The sequence below is a fragment of the Boleophthalmus pectinirostris genome, unplaced genomic scaffold (assembly GCF_026225935.1).
Source record: "Boleophthalmus pectinirostris isolate CB_2022bp ecotype Guang Dong unplaced genomic scaffold, ASM2622593v1 HiC_scaffold_6, whole genome shotgun sequence".
NCBI classification, from domain to species: domain Eukaryota; kingdom Metazoa; phylum Chordata; class Actinopteri; order Gobiiformes; family Gobiidae; genus Boleophthalmus; species Boleophthalmus pectinirostris.
Window position 1 is genome coordinate 12,091,163 of NW_026571447.1, and position 27,217 is coordinate 12,118,379.

At 38.8% G+C, this 27,217-nt stretch overlaps 1 protein-coding gene across 1 annotated transcript in view; it reads right to left on the minus strand.

The window, feature by feature from the left end:
• Positions 1–10,961: 10,961 nt before the first annotated feature.
• Positions 10,962–27,217, minus strand: part of fam110d (family with sequence similarity 110 member D) — a 29,408-nt gene continuing 13,152 nt past the window's right edge. Inside the window, exon 2 of the mRNA XM_020940339.2 lies at positions 10,962–14,395. Coding sequence (XP_020795998.1) covers positions 12,442–13,767 — 1,326 coding nt within the window. The 5' untranslated portion in view covers positions 13,768–14,395 and the 3' untranslated portion in view covers positions 10,962–12,441. The remainder of the gene's footprint in view (positions 14,396–27,217) is intronic.

The following is a 27,217-nucleotide window of genomic DNA, read 5'->3' on the forward strand; positions in this document are numbered from 1 at the left end:
AATGTTTTATATGTGGACATAATTTTTCTCAGAAACTACATCATTTAAAAATATAATTCTTTGTTTTTGCACTCATCAGCCAATCAGCCCAAATAACAAAGAAAAACCAATAAAGCACACCATGCAAGAGTTCAGGTCCTAAGGGGTTAATAAAACAACAAGTCTGCTGATTTTCAGGTGCACATTTATGGTACATTGCGGTAAACATCACAGCAATAAAATGCTGCACTGTTGGACCATTTTTTCATTTGTGCCTAAATGAACAGAGTAAAACAAAGGAGTGGGAGTGTACAATGAGTTCAAGAAAACATTGAACACATTTCTGTTTAAAATTGCAATTTTAAATGGTTTGCAGAGGTCTGAAGTTATTCCTCACTTACCTTCTGCATTTTCAGCATGCTAATTATTCACCGCAATGAGTTTATAACTTCTCAGTACTCTCAGAGATCAGTGTAGAGTTTTGTTGTGACTCTAATGCTAACCACAACTGGCAAGCTGACACGCACTTGTTGATTATGAAACAATAAAATGCTTTCCAATGAGATGAAGACAGCACGCAATAGACATACTTTGAGAGACGCTTACAATATATCTGTACTGGGACGAACGCATGGGTAGAGGACCTTTAAATACAACTTTGAGTGGGTAAGAAGAAGGTCTAACAATTATAAAATGAATATAAACGTTTGCATAGTATGTAATACTAATAAGTAGGTATTTATAGATTGTAGTCTAGCAGTCTATTGTTAAATGCATCCAAAACCTATCACTCCAATCCACCAATCCTCTCTCTCTATTCAACAATGCAGGTCAACTGATCTTACCCCCCCAGTGGAAAGATGAAGTTTTGCTGCAGTCCCTCCTGACGTCAAAGAGCCTATACCTCTGCTTCTCAGGTTACCCGCACAGATCTAACGCCCCGCACACCACCTCCACCCCGCAACCCCCAATCCCATCCCCCCTCACCCCACCGAGAGTCCCAGGTCACGCATCGCAGAGGGCAAAGAAAGGGCCCAATCCTCTGATTTATGGCCCACACTGCCATAGGATACCTCCGGCTCTGGGACGGGGGTTTTGTCAAAGGTCCTATATTATACAAAATTGACTCTTGTGAGCTTTAAGTCATGTTAGAATGTTGTTACCTCATCAAAAACATACGTGGAGTTGTGTTTTGTTTCATCACACATGTTTGAGTAATCCTGCAGTAGTTTTCAAGTTAACATCTACCTTTTACCTTTTATTCAGGCAATTCCAGGGCTGAAATTATCCAAATAATTCACGTAAAGATGTGTGGAGTTTGAAAACTCAGTGGAGCACTTCCTGTATTTCCACATGACATCCCAAAGAGAAACAAAAGAGTGTTTTCTATTTGAGAGAAGAGCTCAGCCTGGATATGCAGGGTTTGTGTGTTAAAAGTGTGAATGAAACAAAACACAACTCCAGATATGTTTTTTTTTATGAGGAAATAACATTAGAACATCAATCCAATCCAACTTTATTTGTATAGCACATTTTACTAACAAGACACTTTCCAAAGTGCTTCACATAGCAATGTAAAACATTTTACTGTAAAATGTTTCATGTTTCAACCACGAAACTAATAGAATCAATGAATAAAATAATAAAATCAATGCATAAAAGCAATACTAAAAAAATGTAATAGATAAAAACAATAAATAAATAAAAAACACAGAGGATCACAAAACTCACGCGGTATTAAAAGCCAGAAAATAAAAGTGGGTCTTAAGACGAGATTTAAAACACTCCATCAGAAAATAATGTGATATAGACCCTTCAAGGTGCATTGTGCATGGGATGTCCTGCCATTGTTTGGGTTTAAAGCCGCACCCATTTGGATATTAGGATTAGATCTATATCAGCACTTTGGCGATATATCGACGGATAAGGATCTGTATTGTGTGGGGAGACAATGAAGAGATATACAGTAGACAATTCTTTTGAGTGATGGTTTTTGTGGAGCAGATTTCCAGATGTGGGCCAGCTGTTGCTTTTGGCGTTTTGATGTAGATAAGTGAATAATATACAGCTGTTTCATTCCAGTCATTCTCTGAACAGTTTGCAGATTTTTATTTGTGTCTGTCAGAGGCATGTTAGTGAGGCTAATAAGGTCACGATCTGGTGACAAGACAGCCTCCAAAATCCACGTGTCATGTAGCAATAGTGAACTGACAATTTGCAAAATAAAATAAAAAAAATTGTGCAAAGTGTCACTGCATAACTGAGTGTTAAAGCCACTCTGAACAGAAACGAGATGTAAAATAAAATAAAAGTCTTATTGGGATTGGTATGACAGAGATTGCTGGAAATTTGACACTTGCAAAACATCTAATTTTCTAAAGTAACTGGTTAAAGGTGGACACTGTAACTTGTTTTTATGTGGATGATATTGCTTTGCCTGAAATGTTCTACAGTTTGTCAGCAAACTTATCTATCTCCATAGAGACAGTCAGGTGATGCTACCAGGTCAGATCTGTGGATAGACGGCAACAAAATCACAAAGCATCCATAATTCAGTAATAGCATGATAGATGTTTAAAGGCACTGTACCTGATTTTACTTAACATCTTAAGTTTTAGTTGTTATTATTCACCGCAAAGAGTGTATAAAGGTTTATAACAACTAGTATTCTAACACGCATTTCCTGATTATCGGACAATAAATGCTTTCTCATTAGACACAGAAAGCACACTTAACTGGTGTCCACACAACAACGTTTTTTGGACAAAATGGTGAAGTTTGCATTTGTTTTGGCCTTTTGTCCACACGGAGCCGAGTTTTGGGTGGGTGAAAACGGTGTTTTTTGAAAATGGGTTTCAGAGTGGAGAAATCTGAGAATGCCGGTGTTGCGTTGTCATGTGGACAAGCAAACCGCAGCTTTTGGAAAACAATGACGTCGCGACCCCGTCATCGCCACGTGACCAGAAGAGAACCCCGCGCAGGAAGGACTTCATGCGCATGCTCTTTGTAGTATTGTGTGTCCAGTGGCTCTGGCTGTATCCTGTTAACAGCACCACATACAGTATAGGTGCAGCATATGTATACAGTCATTTTCACTCAGTGCTCCGTTGTCGTGTGGACATGTATATTTACTGCTCCAACATTAGTGTGGATGCAAATTTTTTTCAACCCACAAAAAAAAGTTAAAAATCCAGGAGCGTTGTTGTGTGGCCGAAGTATTGTTATATCCATATATCTGTATCTAGAGCAAGACATTTTGCTCAAACACATGGGGAAAAATGACAGGACCTTTAATACCATACTGGGGAACATGGGCATTGTTTAATCTATGATATCCACCTGTTACACTCTATTTTCAGCCATAGCATTGTTAGCCCACCAGACTTAAAGCAAATAATTGTTTTGATGTAATCTCCTCATATCTTGCATTTTCTAATCTGAACATGACCCTATGCCTGAGTGAGACATTTGAGTGAGCCTGGCCCTGAGTCATGCGGTGGGCTCCTCTCAAGCGTGTACAAGTGTACAGTCTGGCTGCTGCTGGCTCTGCACAACTAGGACACATTTGACACACTTCACGAGCTGAGCTAACTCTGATATTATTGCAACTGAGAGGAAAGGCACAAATCATAAAGCTACAAACTCTGAGGACAAACGGAACTCAAAATCAATCATCAGAGATACATTTATGTGCTAGTTTCATTCTTCACAACGATAAGAGCACAATTACAATACAATGTTTGCTGCTTGTTGCATCCAGTGCATCATACATGATATTCGTCCAAACGTCTTTAAACGAGAGCACAAACAAGGACATCAGCACCTGGAAACAAAAAAGCACCATTTTAGTTCAAGTTTATTTCATTATTTATGTTTTTAGATTTTTATTTTGCTTTTCATCCTTGTTCCTCTGTATCACCTGAATGAAGTTGTCAAAGTTGTATTTCCTGTGTATCCAGCGGTACTTGGCCTCCAGACAGTCAGACTTGTTGATGTTTTTGGTGTCCGGGCCTTCACAGTGATAAAATTTGCCTTTGAACAGCTGCAATGACAAGGACAGAAGAATAAGTGCATTACAAAAAATCAACTGAAAATAAACGTGGCTTGAATTTAAAATAGTTATTATGTTTTATCTTTTATTTAGAGTTTCAACTTTCAAGAAATTTCCAGCTGGCTTCAATTTTTTGTTCAGATTTGAAGGGAGAATAATAAAAAAAAAAAAACTCCACAGACAGACTTTCTTAAATAAGCCGTTATCTCGATGGAGTATATTTCAAGTATATTTTTCTTACACCAAATGTAGCAGCAAAATGTACAATAAAGTAAAATCAAGATACGGTAACTGTTACAGCAGTTAACTTTAATCTATCTAATTAAAGATTTTTTTTCAGTGTAGATACTTTGAATGCCAAACAAAAACAAGAAACTAAATCTAACCTAGTTGAAACTAATGAAATCAAGATTAAGAAATCAAGATATTCAAAATGTGCTCTATGAAAACCACAATATGGCATTAAACTTATCTCCAAGTTACAGGTCAGATCTGTGGAGAGAAGACCCCAGTCACTGTAAGGATGCATATTTTTCCAGCAAGGAAACAAAAACAACAATAGAGAAAAACAAAACAAAAGCCCTCCCACCCCCCACCCCTCTCTCCACATTCAACACATACATAACTACACTAAAAACACTAGGTATTTTCAAAGTATTTCTTAGCAGTAACTACACCTAACTGAATCAAAACAATGCCAGTGTGGAACATTCCAGGCAAAGCAACAACATTTCCTCTCTGAGACAAGCAGCCTTCACCAGGAACAGTTATATAATGCACCTTTAATTGATGAGTTCAGTTTTTGCAGTGCGCCGTTAGCCTGCCATTTTACACTTTATCTCAGTGACAGAGGAGCCGGGAGCTTCTACGCACTTCATCATTATTATTACCCAAGAATAAAGGATGCTTTTGAATACCCCGGTTCTCATCTTTGTGCTTCATAATATAAAGTGGGCCTGTGGGGTCTGCTACGCTCTCCTCACTTAACTTAATTATCTTTCTCACAAACTCATCAGGAACAAACGTTTATTGTCCACTGCTTATTTGATACTTCCAATAGCCCCTCAGCTACTGCTCATTAGCATTTAGTGTTTGACATTTAACTACTTAAAGCTAGAAGAATGGGTATTTGGATGAAAAAAGCTGTGAATGTGGTGGCATGCACAAAAAAAGTAATATTGTTAAAATTACTACAATTCAGGATATTAATCTCATTTCCAGAAAGATTGTTGTATTTGTTTTAAGATGTTTCATGCTTCACATCACTTCTTATTTCAAGGCAAACTGTAATGATGTCTGAAATACAGGCATTTCAGACTTAATTTTGAAAGAGTTGAAAATGTCATAAAATAATCTAATACAGTCATTTAAACACTGTGGACTAAGATAAGGGTTTGAATTCAAATTTTTAAATCGTTATTAAATCTAAAAGGTTCCATAAAGTTGAATAAAAATGCATCACTTTAACCAAGTCCAGATATCACATTTTGTAGTGGAGCCTGCATGTTTTAAATGGTTTGAATTCAGAATATTAATCCGGATTAGTAGTAGGTATATAAATATGTAACTTTCTGGGGGTGGAGAGTCTGCCACAGTGATGTTATAGCTTGCCTGAAATGTTCCACAGTATGTAATTCTCCATGGACACAAGCAGAATGTGCTACAAACTAAGTTACAGGTCACATGTAATGATGAGCCCACAGTAAGAATGTATATTTTTCAAGATATTTTTGAGCAATGAAAACACCTAATAGAATATACTAGGTATTATTCAATGTCATTCTCATTTCAGGCAAAGCTATAACATCACTATGGAGACAAACAATTGGTGGACACCCCCATCAGGAAAGTAACACTGTGCACCTGTGTTTTATATTAAATTGGGCCTAGTGTCGTGTATCAACAGAGCTACTCTGTTATTGTACATTCAGTACTAGGGGGGTATTTCATCGAAGTCACTTAACAAGTCCAGGCTTATCCTGAAATCCTGAGCTGAAACTAGCTCCATCTCCAGTTTAAGCCTCAACTCGTTCCATGACAGAAATAAGACTGAACCTGCCCAAAGTTAACTCAGGCCTGAAGTTTAAGCTGCAGTGACTGTGAGAAGGCCAGATCAATGGAGCAACAACATCATGGAAAATGGGCCGAAAGTGTGTGCTTGATATTTACTTCTCTGGCCTACTTTATGCTGAATTGACATCAAATCTGTAACTGGAGCAAATGACGTGATGCATTTTATTAAAGACAGCATTTCATATAGTTTATTTTTTTTCCCATTTATTAAAGGTCCTTTATTTCTCAAAATTGACTCTTGTGAGCTTTACACCATGTTATAATGTTGGTACCCCATCAAAGCATACCTGGAGTTGTGTTTTGTTTCATTCACACATTTGAGTAATCCTTTATTATCAGTCTGTCTACATCTCCAAAGCTCAAAATGCTCTGTTCTACCTTGTGATGCCATGAAGCAGTAGTTTTCAAGATGACAGCTACCTTTTACCTTTTGTTCTGTAGAGATGGACAATTCCAGGGCTGAAATTATCCACATGATTCTAATGAAGGTGTATAGTTTAAAACACAGTGGGACACTTCCTGTACTTAGCCTGAATAAGCAGGAGTTATAAATTAAAAGGTATGAATGAAACAACATGGTAACATCAATCAGAAAATAGTGTAATATGGACCCTTTATTAAAATAGTTTTGTTTGAGTTTATATAAAGAGATATATGTAGTATTTTTGTATTAATTTCATGCACTGCCCTTGTGTGAATCATAAAGACAGCATTTGATATGTTAACCCCATTACATATAAAGTAATACATTTTTTAAGTGTACAAAACGCAATTAAAAGCTGATACAAACCAATTTAATCCTTCTCGTAACTTGTATCTCACTATAATGTACTGTAAATTTGCTGAAACCCAAAAGTAGGGGGTCTTTATAGTTTCCTTTCAGTGCACCCAACCACACAAAGCACCAAAGTGGCACCCTACTGTTTAACCAGCCACTTTGAGTCTACTATTCTGCAAAACCTCTCTCAGGTATAAGCTCGGAAAAGTCCTACTGCTCAGCACTAGACAGCCTCAAAGCTTGTCTGGCCTGTAATAATAATAATGAGTCCAGCCTGGATTGTTCTGGGACAGCTGTTGTGTGTTTATTTCCAGGGAGAGGAAAAAAAGGGGCCAAACCCAAAAGTCGGCCATATGTCTCTGAGGCCTGCACAGAGAAGAACCCAAACAGGAAGTGACAGCAGGTCGTCCAGTCAGAGCTCTGAGGGAGGGAGAGAAGACACAGGAGGTTTTGTGTTTTCAGCTTTAGTAAAGGGGAGTGTGGAGGGTCTGCTGAGTCCAGGGTGGATGTGGGATTATTTAAGAGCGGATGTCAGGTTACACGGGTGAGAAGACAGGACAGGGGAGATAGAAAATATATGGGTCACTATATGACTTTTGAAGACATCATTTAAAAACTGGCCTATGTAGATTGTGAGGGGGAGAGTCTGCCACTAACTAGTCTCCATGGAGATGCTATACATGCATCCCGAATTTTGGACTTCCGGTCATCACACACTGCATACTGGGAAGGATCCTCCGAAAAAGTGAGCATTAAACCGTCATGTTTGATTTGGGATGTGTCTATTGTCAAAGCTGATCTTTTCAAGTCTTCTGAACCATATCGCTTTTGTTTCTGGTTCTGATTCTAGTCATATTTTACTTATGAGATTCAGACATCATAATTGTGTGGTTGTTGGATGTCCTGACAGCGGAAAACAGGCTTCGGAAGATTGCGAACTCCATAATTGCTTAAAGGGAATCAGATCTGTGTGACTGAAAACCTCCATTCAAATTGTTTCCCTTCTCAATGGAATTGATAAATAGTGAAAGGCGAAAGCGATGGGCAGTATTGATCCACGGGAAGGAAGAAAAAGGTAACCTTTGGCTGCCTAAATCATCCCGAGTTTGCAGCAAATATTTTGTATGTGAAGCGCCATGAAAGTAAAATCCCGTTTGTTAAGCGAGAGGTACAGAAGACAAACAGGCTGAGCTCGCACTTTCTTGTTCTTGTGGCTTTACAGCAACATCATGTCTTGGTCGCTTTGCAGTGGAAGGTGTTTCTTGGCGAACAGCTGGTGCCTTTCGCTTTGGCATTAACTTTTTAAATTTGTAACCAAGGTTGAGCAAGGGATCGGAATTTTGCTTTGTTGGCGCTCCACATGCAAAATGTTCATTGCAAATTTGGGATGATTTCTTAGGCTGTCAAAGGTTACCTTTTTTGTCCTTCCTGTGTATCAGTACTGCCCATCGCCTTCACCTTTTACTATTTTTCAATTCTGTTGGGAAGGAAAACAGTTTGAACGGAGGTTTGCAGTCACACACATCTGATTCCCTTTTGCATTTATGGAGTTCGCAAGCTTTCAAATTCTTGTTGTTTTCTGCTGTTAGGACATCCAACAACCACACAATTATGATGTCCAAATCCCAAAACTAAAATATGACAATATCAGAACCAGAAACAAAAGTGATATGGTTCAAAAGACTCAAAAAGAGCAGCTTTGACAATAGACGCATCCTACTGGGAAATCAAACATGGCGGTTTGATGCTCACTTTTTCATAGGGCCCTTCCCAGTATGCATTGTGCGATGATCAGAAGTCCGAAATTCAGGTATTAAACCTAATAATCTCCATGGCAACAAACAGATGATGCCTTCAGCCAAAGTTACAGTCCGCATCTGTGAAGAGGGGACATCGCTCATAGTTAGTGTAACAAATAGGCTGGTTTGTTACCCACTGCACTTTTGAAAGCACACAGCACTTTAAACAGATTTGCACATTTTACAAAAGACATTGCACATGATTGGTTTTAAAAATGTATTCATTGCCTAGGAAAAGGAATCATTATTATTTAACTAGTTACCTAAATGGATTAATACAATATATGTGGTGCAATATATCTGTTTTGAAATGTTTTAAGTGCTGATGTGTGTGTTACTGTATTTTATTGTGTTTTTAATGAATGTTGTAACCACAGCCTTTGTACTTACCTCATTTTTCTTCCAGGTCCTAAAAGAGTCCCCTGGCAACGAGCTCTCCCTTTAAAGGTTCCAGGCTGGACCAAGCATAATAATATTATATTACACAGGGGTAGTAGGTTAGGTGTTTTACTGGTTTATGGGTTTTAAAGTTTAATTGGTGTGTGATTTTAGGGTTTTTATGTATATAGTTGGGGTTTTAATAGTTATGGTTTTGGGTTTATTTTATGGAGTGTTAGGTCAATGTTAATTTTTTTTTCTTTTACCATCCCTGTTTTAACTGTTGTAGTTTTACCCAGTCAGTCAGACCAGATAAAAAGCGCCTGCAAATGTCATTCTGTGTTCTGCTGCTGGAGAGGAAACTACTGCCTGCCTCCATTTTGCACTTTTTTTTTTCTTTTTTTTGTAATGATTAAAAACCAAAAAGAGTAAACTGTGGACCACCTCTTCATGTCTTTGTCTGTGTTTTTAATCTTACTCCCTGACCCCCAACCACAGTCACGGTCCACCTACGTCACAGTTTGACAGCATGTTTGTTCAGGTTTTTTGAGCAATAAAACACCTGCGAATTAAGAAATGTCACACTGTGGAACATTTCAGGCAGAATACTGATTACCTTTCCCTGCAGATAAGCTGGTGGTGGACACTACAGAAAAGTTCCATAACACACAATATGCCTTTAGCATTATGACACTATGTAATCTTATCTTATCTGCTAATTGATAACAGTGACACAATAGAGCACTCACGGAAATTGTGCTGAGCTCCATGGTTCTCTGGGGGGTCCTGACCCAGAAAGGTTTGGGAAGCCCTCTCATACAGCAACAACCTTTTTGAAAAATGTGCATAAAATGTTTTCAGGTTTTGCTGTATTATTGATTCCCTGAGGGTGTGACTCACTGTCGTCTATTTTTCCTTGAGTTTTCAGACTATTTTAAATCTGTTTTGTCTGTGTTTGCTAATGTGTGCATTGTGTCACCATGGTAACCATGTAGAACACACCTGCAGTATCAATAGAAAGAATTGTGTTACGCTATTACATTCCCAACACAACATTAAAATTTGTCAAATGCTGTCCCAATTTGTCACACATTCTTGTTTGGATAATTCTTATTGTTTTACTGACTGAACCGTGTTATGGCTGAGTTTTGGGCAAGCTGAATCACATATTATGAGACAATAATGGAGTGTGAGGTGTCCCAGAATGGATTATAAAGCATCAGGTCACACAGACGATATTTGTTTCCGAAGACAACCTGTTGCAACTCACTCAAGAGCAGAGCATGCCGAGAATGCTGAGAGGATTAACACTGGGTCACTTGAGTTAATGTGAAAAATGAGACACATACTTAGTGAAGCATTGATATCTGTGAGATTAGCTCTAGTTTCAGTGTTATCTTAATCGTATAGCAATTGGTACAGATTATGACGTAAATAAACTTTGTCTTACACAACTTAAGAATAGGGGTGTACAAAAGTACCAAATATGGATACATATTTGATCCTAAATTTAGTAATGAACTATTGTTATTGTGGGCTGCTTTATCAATATATCGGCAAAAGTATTTTTTGGTATCTTTTAGCATCTTATTTGGTGGAAGAAAACTTGTTTATGCTATAGCCTTAACAAATTAACTGATTAAAATCAATGTAATTCATATTCATTTTGTGCTTACAGGGTTTAACAAAGAAATATTGTTGCTAAAATGTATTTGGTTCTTAAAAACAGTAGCATGTGCAATATATTGATTATCTCATGTATTGCCATATCATGATATTGTATCGGGAGCCATGTATCGTGTAGCTTATCAAACCGTGAGGGACCCTGCGATTCCCAGCTTTACTCAACAAATATATAAAAATGACAGCCACAAAGTAAATGTTTTTATATATATATACGTTTATTTGGTGTGTACACAATACACTTCTTTGGAATAAAACTACATACTGTATCATATGAATGAGATTTATGGTTCACAGAGCCACTTTGTAAACATGCAGCCAAATGGTTTAGAAAGGGAGGATACAAAACCCAACAACAGCCCATCATTAAGGAATCCAGGAGTGTGCCATGCCCATGATAAATACAGAAAAGGAACATATTTGCCTGTAATAAATTGTGCTCATTTATTCCATGTACAGATATAGTGTGGCCCAGACACCTCCCAGTCTGACCTCTCATACCTCTGCAGCTCTTCTCCGCATTTCAGTGGCAGGCCAAGCAATGGAAATGACCCTTCAGGAGATAACACAAGAATCATTGGGATGGATGAAGTGAAGGAGAATGTGTCAGAGCAGAGAGTGTCTTCAGACTCCTCTTGTTTTGATGGGAAGCACGCTGATAGAGCAAACTGGGAGGTGCAACTGCTGGGAGCCGTCAGCCACAGATATGAAAGCACCAGGCACAGGGATTTATGTGTACTCTTGTGTTTTGGTCTGTTTTTTCTGCACACATTTGACCACACAGACAGAGAATGTTTAATATGTTGTGGCTAAAGTATTAGCTGTGATAATCAATAACTCAAGAGTGGTGTTTACTTACAGATTTAACCCATTTAAATACATGAAAAAGAGATGCTAATGTTCATTGGGATACTGGCCTCGCATGGCTCTGTGTACATCCTGCATCAGTGGTAACATTATGAGATGAATCTCTGTGGAGTTAAATCTATAAGCCTAGTTTCATTTCCTCTGTCCAGTTCAGTGCATTAACAGCCCCACAGGGGTGCTTTGCATGTTTGTTCCAACGCCTGCGTTTAAAGAGTAAAAAAAGTAACATACATGCTAAACTGGGACAGTTCCAAATGAGGTACTCACGGTTCACTTCACTCACACACAACTGTTTCCAGTTTGACAAGACATAGCTTAGTGGTTTTCCATTTCAGATTAGTCATTTTCTCAAAGAGTTGTCAGGGACACTGATGTGTGTTGACTGCGTCATGACAAAGAAATACTAATATGTGCCTTTGTGAGGTTCAGAAGAGCTGCTTCTATGTTAATTATGAAAGTGGTTCAGTCACTATCAGACAAAACAGCAGTCTAACCAATATACATACACCACACTTTGCTGGTTTTCAAATGTGTCCTCTCTACACCCACACAATACTTCCATAGGATTTATAAATACAATATATCAACATGACAGGAGATAACTGCTCGCAGTCATCACTCTTAAACTGAAGTCTCTTTGGATTTAAAAAGGGCAAGTGGATAAAGGTAACCATGTACCAAGGAGTGCAAATTGTTGATGCAAGTTTAACCATCATGACAATATACAATACATTTGCATTTCTGTATTACAAATAAAGTCCATATATTGTCGGGAAACAGTCTGAGATGATTCTTGCTTTTCATTTGTGCCAACTATGCACTCCCTGACAACATTAAACAGTTGACTCTTTGGGTCCCTCACGAGCAGCATTCTTACATCCATAAAGCCACTTAATGACTCTGGCGTTTCTCTCGATGATAGACACTCCAGTTGGAAGTGTCTCCACCAGCTCCTCCTCAAATAGTCCATCTCCTGAGTGACGGGAGAACTCGCTGGGCTCAGAGCCACCACAACCCTCCACCACGCTGCGCAGGGCCAGTGACAGAGTGTCTATGGAACTGGCACCAGACAGGAAGTTCTCTCGTCCCAAACACTCGATCATGTCCATGTCCAGGCCACAGAAGGCGAAGAAAAGCTCCTGCTCTGACAGCGCCACAGAGCTGCGGATCTGTAGGTCCGATTTAGAACGTCGCAGTTCTCCCAGCTGCCGCCTGTGCACTGGTGGAGAGGCTCTTTTCCAAGGATCGTTCTCATCTTGGTTACTCGAGTGGTTGCCATTAGTGATGTTATCATTGGTACCATTTGTATCTTCAGTCTTTTTGAATGTGCTGAAACCTGGGCTTGACAGTGACCCAGGAGACCGATCGTGGTCCATTTTGCTTGACCTTCTACTTTCTGGTCCACTATCTACAGTATCTTTCTCATTGGTCCATGACATGCGTGAATCTCCATCTCGTGAAGGAGCCCTCTCCTCCCCGATCACCATTTTTTGGATTCTACTGTCTCCGCCACTACTTTTCTCCCTCATAGATCCTTGGAAAAGGCGTCGTACAAAGCTGTAACCCCTGATTTCAGAGTTATTGTTCTCTCCTGGACTAGAACTAGTTGGACTTTTGCACTCTTTCTTCTGCCGGTAGATGAGAAGTGAGTCTGGCCTTAGCATACGTTTGCCAGAACTTCTTCTAAGCACAGGTGCACTATGTGGGGCCACCAGGCTGTGAATGGCAGGCGTTCTGGGGCTTGGGGGCAAAACATTGTTCACATTGCTTCTGTTATTCGCCTCAACATCAACCAATGTCCGTTTGTTCTCTTTTCTGGAGTCATCATTTTCGTTTTCATCTCTGGAGGTGACAGAGTCTGACAGTGTGGAGAAGGCTGTGTTTGAGGAATGGCGTGGGGGGAGGTGAGGTGTTATGTTGCCAGCGGTAACCCCAGCTCGTCGGGGTGGTGGGGTGGCACATGGGACCAGCGCGGGCTCCTGTTTGGTGTTGATTACCTGCTGGCTCTTGACATATTTAGCTTTGTCCGCCTCCAGCCTCTCCACGGCGCTGATGGTTCGCCCGTGGCTACCTCCGTCTATCTGTCTGCGCAGATAGTCGGGGCCCTTGTTGAGGAGCCTCAGAGGGGAGGGGGAGCCGATTGGTGTTAGCGGTTTCATGTTGATCTACAAACCAGGAAAGGGCTCAAGCTCAGAGATGATAAGCTGTTTCGGGCGTCCCCCAAGACACCGTACTTGGTCCACTTCAAAACACAAAAATGTAGTTAACTCCAGCCGCTCATTGCATGTTCTCACAGATCATTCTCAAGGAGTAATGGATAGGTAGCAATTCAGGAGGCCACAGGCAGACAGCTTGTTGTAAAAACCTCCCAAGATAGCTGCAGCGTCTTTGTTGGGCAAACCAAGTCTGCAGTCAAATTGATATCTCTATCCAGTATTTAGACAAGCATTTGACTAAGCAGGGAGGGCACAGGGAAGTCCTTTTTTTTGTCAGCCAAGAGCTCTCCCAAATGAGATGCTCCTAGCCCACAGAGCTTCCAAAATAGCAAGCAGGGTACTCTTTGAATGGGCTACTTTTCCTCCCCCAACAGCACCCGTCAGTGTTGGTTTTGTGGCGACAACTTCTCCTCAAAAATGAGATATAATGGCTTCAAATATTTGCCTTTCACTGGGGTTTTTGTTTGACGCCGTCGTGGTTGAGCGGACTTGAGGGTGGCCGGCTCCAGGGCACTTGATCCGCTGAAGGACAGATGGCCAGACGTAGATCGTGTCCTTGTCCTCACCTCACCTGGAGAGAGAAACAAAAAGAGAAAGAAGGTTTAGTTGGAGGGGCAGATCTCATGAGCAGAATACAGAGAGCAGATGGCAGAAGAACAGTGCTCTCTAAAGCTCAGCTCACATTATATTTATTTAAAGCTTGAGGGAGTTGCCCGGTCTGGAGCAGTGAAGCAATGGTAAGCCTAACATGAATAAGCATTTAATGAGTCTTAGCTCCATATACATAATAAATACATTGTGCATTAGCAGAGATGCTAGTTAGCGATGAGGAAATGGTAAAGTCAGGTCAACAACAGTACAGGCTATATTTAGAGAGATTAGTGGCATCTATTTTCAGTCGTGACTATTTCGGCAAAACATTCTTGTTGAATGCAGTAACAACTGTCTTTAAAGCTATTTTTGGAATAAAAAACAAGAAAAGGTGCAAATCTTCTTGCATGGCTACAGCCCAGGAAATGCCATAAAACTGTATATAAATATAATTAACAAAAAGATGATGGCATTGTCTATCTTTTTAAAGATATTGTCTAAACTTGCACTACTGCAAAATAGATGTAAGCACAACCCTATCTAAAAGTCTCTGACAACATTAAAACACGCAGACTTAGATTAGATGGAAAACTGATGCAAACATATCTGTATCACAAAGAACCAAGGGCATGTTGATGTCAAAATACCTAAAGGTCCTATATTACGCAAAATTGACTCTTGTGAGCTTTAAGTCATGTTATAATGTTGTTAGCTCATCAAAAACATACCTAGAGTTGTGTTTTGTTTCATTCATCCGTTCATTCATATGTTTATGATTAATCTGTCTACATCTCCAAAGCTCCAAATGCTCTGTTCCACCTAGTGATGTCACAAAGTGAGAATTTTCAAGTGAACAGCTACCTTTTACTATTAGTTCTGTAGAGATTGGCCATTCCAGGCCTGGAATAATCTAAATGATTCTACAGAGAAGGTGTAGGTATATGGAGTTTAAAAACACAACACAGCACTTCCTGTATTACCATATGATATCACAAGGTGGAACAGAGTGAATCTGAGAGAATAACTTTCCTAAATAGCATATTTAGGTTTATGTGTTGAACAGTATGGGTGTAATGATATCCAAGTGTCACGATACCATATTGTCACGGTATAAACCTCACGGTACGATATTTATTGCGATATCATGGGAAAGATCACAATATGGTGGGGAGGCTCATGATTAGGGATATAACAATATCCAAATCTCTCGGTACGATATCTTCACGACATACATCTCAGGGTACGATATTTATTGCGATATTTTGTGGAGGCTAAACAGCTAAAACTGTTAATATGCTACTTTTTCCTCTTAAAATGTCTTCACAAGACTTAATCCAATTGTTATTTCGTCATGTAGTCTACACTGAAATGGAGCAAAGGATCATGGTCTTTGTAGTTCCCTCTGTCTTTTTTTAGCTATTGCTGCACCATAACTCTTAATTTAAGCAAAGAGACTTGTAATTTGAGATATTGTGATGGTCCACGATATTACTGTGAGAACTTTGACGATACGATATCACAATATTTTGGTTATTGTTTCATCCCTATTGAACAGACATGTGACTGAAAAAAACAAACAAACACATGTCCAGGTATGTTTTTGATGGGGAAATAACATTATAACATCAGAATATACAGGCCCTTTAATAAAGACTTAACATACCATGGTGTACTTAGCTCTTCTTATATTTCTTATTTATGATGTTCTGAAGTAGACCATATGTTAAATACATCTACGCGACACAACATTTTAAGAAGAGAAAGCGGGGGTGGAAGCCTGTATCGGGACCAGCTCAACCAAGGCAGTATTTATAGTTTGAAAACATCCCACCAGCCTCTTTGCCTACTCATGTGTCTATGTGTGACTACATTACACATGTGCGAACCGTACTGTATATTCCGGCTCTATTTAGAAGCTAAGCCTGTGAGCATGTCCATGTGTCAGCAAGAGGCAATAAGAGGCTTCCCTGTAAATGAAAAACCAACTCTATGCACGACTAGGCAGCAGATTCCCATGGCTTTACGTTATCTGGAGCTTTTTATATAAACCATAGAGACAGGTACGTGCCTATAAGCCTGTCACGATGCTTAGGAAATGTAATAAAACAGCACATGTAAAGATAATTGACAAAAATATGATAGCATTGTCTTTTTGATATCTTTTCAAGGCCAAGGTCTAACCTTTACTACTGCAAAATAACTGTAATCGAAACCGTATCTAAAAAGGCTATGATAACTTTGAAGCATTCAGAATTAGATTAGATGCAAAACTGACTCAAATATATCTGTATCACAATGAACTGAGGGCATGTTGACATCAAAATACTTTCCAAGGTCCAATATTACACAAAAATGACTCTTGTGAGCTTCAAGTCGTGTTAACAATATCTATTCTTAATTATGGTACATTCTGTTATGAATTTGTTGCAGCTCATGCTTTTTAAAGGTGCATTGTGTAACTTTTCTGGTGGAGGGTTGGTGAAATGTTTCTATCTATCGTCATGGAGTCCAAACCAGACCAAGTTGCAGGTCAGATCTGTGGAAAGGCAGCCCCGCTCACAGTCAGAATGCTTGTTTTTCTATGTATTTTTGAGCTGTAAAACCACCCGTAATTGAATAAATGTAAGGTAGAGCTGTTTAATTTCATACTGTGGAACATTCCAGGCAAAGCGATGACATATCCATAGAAACAAGCAGGTGATGGACTCACAAACAAAAAGTTGCGCAGTGCACCTTTAATGATACAGTCTATTTACTGGGGTAATTGTGTCAGTGGCTTTAATATTATCATTTAATGCACATTTTCTCTATCATGGTTCAGAATGTGTTATCATTTTATAGCCTACGTGCCTTGTGTACAAAGAGAAGGTAAAACTCAGGGGTATAAGTGGCGCCAAATTTTTATGTAACTCTATTTAAATTGTATGAAGCGAGACAAGGGAGAAATAAAGGCTTCCGTGCAGCAGGAGGGTGTCACATTGTGGGTTGAGCCTTCCTCCGGGCACACTGCTCCTATTGTCAAGCCTATTTTAGCCTTTCCGTTGAATAAGGTGGAACAATGAGCCAGCCACCTTCGGCAGGAAAACGGATCTACAGTCTATCATCTTGCAAGACAAAATGTACTATGTAAAAGAACCAACGCAAGCATATAAAGCTAAAGAGCGATTTCTTGTGTTATATGATTTGATTGTTGATCTTTAGAATAGATTTCCAAGTATAGACAATATATGCTGTGCTTTCTTAAATAAAGTTATAGTGGCAATGAGCTGAGCTTGAGGCTTAATAAAGGATCCCAATTTTGTTTCCCAATGTATCCCAGATATATTGTATAAGCAGCTCTTGAGGTCAAAATACATCTGCTGTGAACTATCTGCATCCATCTTATTGTCCAATTATCAAGAAGTGCGCATTAGCATGGTAGTTGTTATTTGCTTTACTATAAAAAATACACAAACTCATCATAGTGAATAAAAAGGTTGCTCCGAATACATAAGGTAAGTGGGGAATAATTTTAGACCATTAAAAACATTGAAATTAACTAGTTTTAAGGCAGTAAATTTCAGCTACAGCACCATTAATGTCAAGCAATAGAAACTGCCATACAATTCAAGACTTAAACTGAAGTGGTTCATATTCAGCCTATTATCTAACTTACAGCTCAGCACGTTTGTAGGTGTGACTTTACGTAACTCGACCTTCGTTAATGCTCACTGGGAACATCAGTCAAATGGGACACCGCTATAACTTTACTAAGAAAAGCAGTTGGGGGCAACAGTCTGCCAACACATTTTTCCAGATGTCAGGCCGTAAAGGACCAGGAAAGCCAACCATTGTTGTGGAAGAGTTCTGGGAAAACGTCTCCCAACAGGTGTAGGGGGGGCCACACACTGAAGCGGTCATCAAAGGAGAAAAATGGACAGAAAACGAAGGTTAAGGCTGTGGCAGATGAGAAATTTATTAGACACCTCTCTTCCGGAGCAGTCTGTTCTCAATGTGATTTGGAAGTGTAGCCGTAGCGGTGGCTGGCTAATGCTATTGAAGCGTTAAAGGATTACCGCCACAGGAGCCTAAACAAAGTCACTAATCCTGACGTTTGGCGTTGCACTGAAGCGGACGAGGGTAATGTCTGAATATGCATATTGGTACAAAGACGATAAAGCCAATATCAAAGGGTACAGTATAAACTAATCCCCAATGACCTCACAGCTAACCTGGAAATCCATACACTTGCCTGGAATATCCATCTGTGGCCTACTTACCATGTACCATTCTTTCTCCTAGGGATGCACCAATGTAGTAGCCTGATTCATCAGCTGGTTTCACTTCGTGGAAACCGTCTGACCTCACAGCGTTAGAATTTGTTCGCTGAACAGTAGGCAGGTAATTTTTTTAATTTAACCAATCACTGCTATTTGGTCATGGTGTATGTAATGCACTGCTAACGGGGCTAACTGCTATATTAAGCTTTTCTCAAATCCTGCGGGAAGAAGGGCAATAACGTCTTTCCCCTTGATAAAATTCACTGAACATTCTCTTTAAATCCTCAATCTCGGGATTTATTGCCAACACAGAATGTATGACTCTTCGCTGATTGGCTGGTGCCCGAGCTCGCACTTCCAGGGTTTTTGTGAACTGTCTAGTCTATTGAGATTCCTGACCTTGTCATTGGAGAGAAATGAAATTGAGCAGAGGCACTAGTACTACTACAAATCTAGATTTTTCAGTTTCGATTCCAATATTATAGTTTAAGGATCTGCCAGTATCAACCGATACAGGTTCACAGGCTGAAAACAGCATTTATTTCCATAAAACAAAAATAAAATAAAACAAGACAGAATGATTCAAATGTGTTATGTGATTTTTATCTCTCAAGTAACTAGAGAACAACTTTGTAAGAATAAAAAATCAAACATATGAGACTTTCTGGACCAACTATGACCACATCAATTTATATGTCCAACCAGGAATGAACCGATATTAGGAAGCCGATCTCTCTGATCTGGCAAAATTTTCAGTATTGGTGCAGTATTTCATTATTGTTCGTTATTGTAAGAGTTTCTAATAGGTTATTACAATCTTTAGGTAATACAACTTGAGAGATATTGATTTAGCAAAAAATTTAATGTTTGTTTTTTTTTTCCTTGGACATCTGATTTCTTTTGGTTTATCCTGACATAACCTTTCGACAGCCTTCCACTGACTCAAAATTAGCAAAGAGAACAATGGTCACCGTGAGGTCCATTGACAATAATGAGCCATATTATTATGTTAGCACCTTGCCCTGTGATGTGAAGAGCAGGGCCTCTCTAGTGATAGGTGACTTCACTGCAGGCCATCATTAACCCAAAGCCTTCCCCAGTGCTCTTGTTTCTGATCTCCGCCTCCCCTTGTAACTAGTGCCCCTTTCATTTCAGTCCTGCTCTCTCTCTCTCCTTCCCACATTTGATCTGCTCTATCTGCCACAGGGGCTCTTCACCCTTTCATTTGGCTGTCTTCCTGTATACGCCCAAAGCATTGACCCCCCCCCTCCCCAACTTCACTCTGTTCTATAGATAAAGTTGGTGTAGTGTGTAATCTTGTAGTAAAGCTCATGTAAGCAATTTGTCACTTGTGGTTCTTAAAAAAACATCAGAACACTTTAGCTTCCAGTCAGTATATAAATAAAATATTAGAGATGCACCAGTACTGACACTGGCATGGAATATTTGTGCCAATCCTGGAAAAATCTGGTATCAGTTGGACTCAGTGTAAGCCCAGGACTTCTCACTTTAATTCATACAAAGCTATTTAGGGGTTACTTGCAGGACACTTAAGAGTTACATAACACACTCAGATCAATTTTGTAATAAGTTAACTGTATTCTGAGAGAAAAAATAATCAGTCCCTACACTGGTATCTGTTCTCATCAGATATCGGCAATTACTTACGATATTTCGAATTACGAATTACAATATCAGAACTGAAAAACCTGGATTATTGCAGAAAATGGCACCTGCATATCGTTCATTCATTTTTCAAAATAAAACCAACAATAAAAAAACAAAAAAACAACAATTTTCTTTATGATTTGTCGCCAAAACGATTTTTTCAGTTTTCAATTTTGTGTTTAAATTAATAATGGAAAAAAAAACGGATATCGGACATTTCCCGTTTTATCCAATTTTGACCCTTAAGCAAGTTCAGTAAACTGGAATATATATATGAAAATAGCTGTTTTCTCATTTTATTATTTTTGGTTTTATTTTGAAAAACGAATGAATGAATGATACACAGATTCACCTTATTTGGAAGTGGTGCTGACGCCGTTGGTGGAAGACACATTAAAAGAACTGAAGATGGTGCATATATTTAATTATTTATTAAGTCTGACAGGTGCAAACGGACAAGCAGGTTCAGACATCACTGAATGGGAGTGCTGATTCTGCATTAAATTTACTACAAGCCCTTACATCACTCACATGTAAGCAGATATCATTCAAGTCATACTTACTAGATTTTGAACAAGATTTATATCACTATTCACAGCAGTGGTCTGAGTGTATGACCCTGTCTCTAACATCTCCCAGATCTGTTTTCTGTAACGCTCCATGTTGCTTCCATGTCTGTGTCCTCCTTCTGAAGCGGAAGAGCCGGCCTGCAGGGGACGCTTAGCCACGCACCCCCATGAACTCAGAGAGGAACCAGATGTTTGGTCATGCTACATCAAGACACTGGATTTACCCTGACACAGAACTGTCAAAGGGAAAGACTACAGGCTTTTCATCAAACAACATTGTTTGGGCTACTTGTGTCTGACCGCCCTGGAAGTAGGTTTATAAGTTGCAATAAATAGACCAGATTTTCTAACTGTGTTCCAGAAAACAGCTGCACAATATATCCAACTATAGGGGTGAAATACCAATATATTGCTATACTAAATTTGGTCATACAGTAGAGTTATCAGGGCTGCTGTATCAATATAATATATAGAGAGAGTATTTATGTGTTATGAGTGTTTTTTGGATCTGGAAGTAGGTTGTAGAACTTGCAATAAACGGAGCAGAAAATATCGAAACACTGATATATTGTGATACTAAATTTGGTGATACAACATCATTATTGGGGCTGCTGTATTGATATATATAGCGCATTTTTGAGTTTTTTATGTACCTGGAAGTAGGTTGTAGAACTTGTAAATAGTAAGTAAATAGGTCAGATTTTCTAACTCTGCTTCAGAAAACAGCTAAACAAAATGTCCAACTATAGGGGTGTGCAAAAATATCAAAATATCAATATATTGTATCGTTTAATGAGTGATGATACAGTACTGATATTGTGGGCTGCTGTATCAATATATCACCAAGAGTATTTTTTGATATATTTTAATAAATTATTTTGTTACAGCTACAGTTTTGTTGTTTGTTTTGTGGAAAGAAACTTGTTTATGCGACACATTTTCACTGTTTTGAGGATTAAAATGTTCATGTTTTCATATATATATATATATATATATATATATATATATATATATATATATATATATATATATATATATATATATATATATATATATAGCACATTTATTGAATGTTTTTGTGTATCTGAAAGCAGGTTGTAGAACTTGCAGTAAATAGGCCATAGGATTTTCCAACTGTTTTCCAGACAACAGCTACACAAAATGTCCAACAAAAAAGATATGTGATACAGTATAGTTATCAGTGCTGCTTTATCGATATATTGCGTATTTATCAAGTTTTTTGGTTTTTTTTTTTTATTTTTTTGTGACCACACTACAATTTTTTTTGCTTATTTAGTGGTTATACAATACACTTGACATATTCTCTGTTTTGATCATTAAAATAGATGTGGTTCATATTAACATTGCACAAATAGTGGTTTAATAAAGAAATATTGAAGCTAAAATGTAATTGGTTCTTTAAAAACAGCAATATTACATACAGTATCATGTGCAACAAATCGATTATCACATTTATAGCCATATCGTGATTATTTCGTATTGTGAGCCATGTATCGTGTATCACATCGAATCTTGAGGGACCCTGCGATTCCCAGTTCTACCCAACTATAGGAGGTGATTGTTCATGCCAAGCAAACCCAGTTTATCATCAAATCTTGAAGGGCATATCTAAAGAAGAAAACATCTGGACTAGCTTCTGAAGGTTAAAGGAAATCCAGGCTGAATTATGTACTGGGTTAAATAGATAAGAAGTTGATAAATTCTCCAGAACCACCTTTGAAGCTATTTGGAATGCATTCAGCACACTTACCTGTCAAATCAATCTTCGCACAAAAAGCATCTGCTACAGACAAGGAACCAACTGGCCACTTTTTCATATGTCTTCCCTCTGTCCCTTTGTCCCCACAGATCGCTAATGTTCTTTAAGCTAACATCTGGTGTCGCTATTAGCAGTGGCAGAGACTAATTGCTAATGTCTTGACGTGTGAATGTTTAAATGGTAGCTGCGATGAAAACAAAGCATGTGCACACTTTAGCTTCAATTAGCTTCAGTGCTAAATGAGTTTGTATTCATAACTGGTTTAGACATTAACAAGTATTGTGGATTTACTACTATGAAAAGTCTGTTAAAGGGAGTGACAGAAGGTAACAAAGTAAAAGTAGTACTTAAAAGTAAAAGTACTGTACTTAAGGATAATTTATGGATACTTTTTACTTTTACTTCACTACATAGAGAGAGGGTATCTGTACTTTCTACTCCACTACATTTTTTAACATGACTGAAAAGTAAAAGTATTTTTATTAAAGTGTGAGTCCTGCTGAAAAGGCTGGGGGTTTATTGTGAACACATTCAAAGTTTGAGCAAACAAAATTATACAAAGAGACTGAAAAGAATGATCGTTTCAGTTGTTTCTGGTCTTAATCAAAAACACTACACTGAAGCTTTATTAGATACAAACATCTGCGCTAAATACTTTTATTTTTTATTACCGAAATATCGTGATATCGTATCATCAAAGTTCTCACAATAATATCGTGGACCATTACAATAATAAATTAAGAGTTATGGTGCAGCAATAGTTAGAAAAAAGATCCTTTGCTCCATTTCCGTGCAGACTAAAACATGAAATAACAGTTCTAAGCACTTAGTTCTTTGGATTAAATCTTGTCAAGGCATTTTAAGAAGGAAAAAGTAGCATATTCATATTTTTGTTTGCTTCCACAAAATATCGCAATAAATATCGTACCGTGAGATGTATATCGTGAAAATATTGTACCGAGAAATTTGGATATTGCTACATCCTTAATCATGAGCCTTCCCACCGTATGATGAGCTTTCCCACGATATCGCAATAAATATCATACCTTGAGGTTCGTACCGTGACGATATCGTATCGTGAGACTTGGATATCATTACACCCCTACTTTTATTCTTTAAAAATAAACTTTTCTGGTGGAGGGTGCACCATCTGTTTGCCTTGCTTGTCGTGATGTTATTGCTTTGCATGGGATGTTCAACAGTATGTCACTTAACAATAATGGGATGTGATCTGTATGTCCCCATGGAGATAGTTAAATGAAATGCCATACTATAGATCATTTCAGGAAAAAAACAACAACATGGAGTTGAATTGGTGGACCCTCTACCAGAAAAGTTTCACCTTTAAGTACATTTTTAAACAGGTACTTAAGAGTAGAGAGTGATAATTTTACTTTTACTTGAGTATTTTTATTTACTCCAACATCTCTACTTTTACTTAAGAAACAAATTTGAATACTTCTTCCACCAGTGGTTTAGGGACAGACGCAGAAGAAGGCGTCACCCCCAGCGCTTTAAACAAAGAGAGACACCAGCTTTTCTTTGCATTATTAATGAACCAGAACAATAGCCTTTCTCCAAGTGGCCAGATAAAGCTTGGTGTGGCTGCTGGCTCCAATTAGTCAAGGGAGGGAAAGGTATAAATAACAACGTGGTGACAATAAATGTTACCGAGCCAGAGGACACAAAGAAAAAGCCAGACAGACAATTGTAAATCTCACAGCCAGAAGCACTATTAGCAACTTGATATACAGTTCTAAGCTAAATAAGGCTTACAACAACTTTAGAGGCCTCAGTTTGAACAGGACCTCTGCTTGAAACAGTAAAACAGACAAGATAGGCTCCTAAATCATTGCTGGTATCTCCTTTGTCATTCAAAACAAGGGACAGAAGCAGGAGCAGCCATGCATTGGAGCTAGGTCTGTCACGATAATTACTATATTGACTTATCGTTCAATACATGACAGATGGAACAATTATTTTGGGTGTCAATAATTATTGTGGGGGCTTTTTCTTTGCATTAATGACACAAACTATCTACTTCAAGGTGCAGTGTGTAACTTTTTGGTTGAAGGTCCGTCACCGTTTCTCTGCTTGGAATGTTCCACAGCTCTACTTCACATTTATTCAATTACAGGTGGTTTTATTGCTCAAAAAATACTTACAATGAAAGAAGTGTTGCATTCTGTTATTTATTTATTGCAGTTCATATTTTAACAGTATTATAATAACTGATTGGGGCTGTAAACTGAAGATTTTGACATCTTAGTAACGTAGTATGTGCAAACTCAAGTGAATTATATGCAACAAATGCTTTAGTCTCACAATTTAAACAGTTCTTTTCATCTTCAGGAGTTAAACTCGGCTACTTTATGTTGGGGCGTTATCTTCTCTGCAGCAGCAGCCATTAACTGATAAGGCTAGCAGCGATTGTACATTCATATATTTATTCTAGCTGTAATCAACTGACTCGCATGGCTTACTGCAAAATGACGAAGGTATATGGCTGATAACGAGTGCATTGACCTGGAAAAGTTCATGACTCAATATTTACCTTTTTAGCTGGTAGTTTTCAAGCAACAAAAAGGACCTATGGAACTTGAACTGTATATTGATAAAGAAATAGCCTATCTTTTGGGCACATCTTGCATAATGACAATAACGCTCAGTGAGAATGCTCTGAAAGAGACACCTGAGTAAACCACAGTGTGAAGTTAATCTGATGTGATATGAGCTGAGGGCTGAGCTAATGCAGCTCAAACAATTGCATAGACGACAGTGGGCTGCTAAATCCTCCAGGGCGTCTTATATCATGTTGTTTACTTTTAGTTTTAATATGAATAGCATAACGACAATGCTAACAGTGGGTATTTATCACACAAAACAGTGTAAGACATGTTTAAGCATCAATGGACTGCAGCGATGACCTCCTTTTTAGAATAGAAATTAAAATACACTAGCCTGACTCATCAGCCGGTTTCACTTCGTAGAAACTGTCTGACCTTGCAGTGTTAGGATTCATACGCTCGATGGTAGACGGGTACTTTTTATCATTTAACCAAGCGGGGCGAACTGGTATATTAAACTTTTCCCAAATCCCATAGGTAGAAGAGCAATAAGGTCTTTCCCCTTGATAAAATTCACCGAACATTCTCTTTATGATCTTTATTCCGGCTATAAATCTTCGATCTCGGGAATGATTGACAACACTGAATATATGGCTCTTCGCTGATTGGCTGGTGCCCAAACTTGCACTTCCGAGGTTTTTGCGAACCATCTAGTGTATTTTGATTCCTGACCTAGTTGCTGGAGAGAAATGAAATTGAGTGGAGGCACTAGGTGGCGCCAGCCTGGCTAAAAATACACAGCAGTTTGGGGATTTTTATAACATACATTTTAGGAGACGTCTTTCATCTTTCAAAGTTGATATGCAAACTATCTTCTCTGCTCCTACCCTCTCATATACCAGCCTGGATGTGAAACTCAGGGTAACAGGGATTCCCTCACAAAAATCTGCTCCTATAGGGCCTTTATCTGGTGCTGTCCAGAGGCATTTCTTATGGGCACCTCTCTGATGTGTTCCCACCATGTGAACTCTCATTAAACTCTCAGCTGGTGCCAGTGCACTGACAGACAGCGCTGTCTGGACCACTGCCAGATGTTTTATTTCACCAACTCTGCACATTCTCCGCTCTGCCAGCCTCATGTTGGCTTCAACAGCATGTTAAAAGACGGGTCAGTGGATCGTGGTCGCTGGACTCACAAAGAGCATCGCCAAAGTCAAAACATACAGTAGTTAGTGCAGATAAATCATGTACCTGCACACCTGTAAAACCCTTTAGAGGTGCACTATGTAACTTTTGGGTTGGTGGTACCTTCTTTTTTTTATGGATCTGTCATTGCTTTGCTTCGAATGTTCCACACTATGACATTAAACAGATCAACCTTAGATGCATTCAGTTACAGGAGGTTTTATTGCTCAAAAATACCTAGAAAAAGCAAGTTGTGGGGTTGCCTGTCCACAGACCTGACCAGTAACTTGGCCTGGTTTTGGTCTCTGTGATGATAGAAAGTTTTAATATCATACTGTGAAACATTCCAGACAAAGCCATAACATCTCCACGGAGCAAAACACAGAAAAGCACAAGTGAAAGAATGGTCTCCTAGAGGAAATTAGAGGGATTTTAACAGCACCTAAACCCCCATCATGTGTTATTAGCAAAGGACGCCACAGTGGCATTGTGAAGGGCTCTCCAACACATTCTCAAGACATTAGCTGTGAAAGATTAGCACCGACTTGTGAGTGCAGTTGACTTGGCTGTTTGCGGTTTGTGAGTAGCTCCAGCTGTGATGTGTCCCCAAACACAGGGTCATTTGTCCCTGTTGTGCCAGGCCCCATCAAACATTGATCAGCTCTCTGCACAGCTGAACTCAGTCTGACCACTCTCTCTGCACGGGGCACATCAACAGGACTAAAATGGGTTAATGCAATAGCTGCTGTGGTCTATTTTTATGCCATGTACATT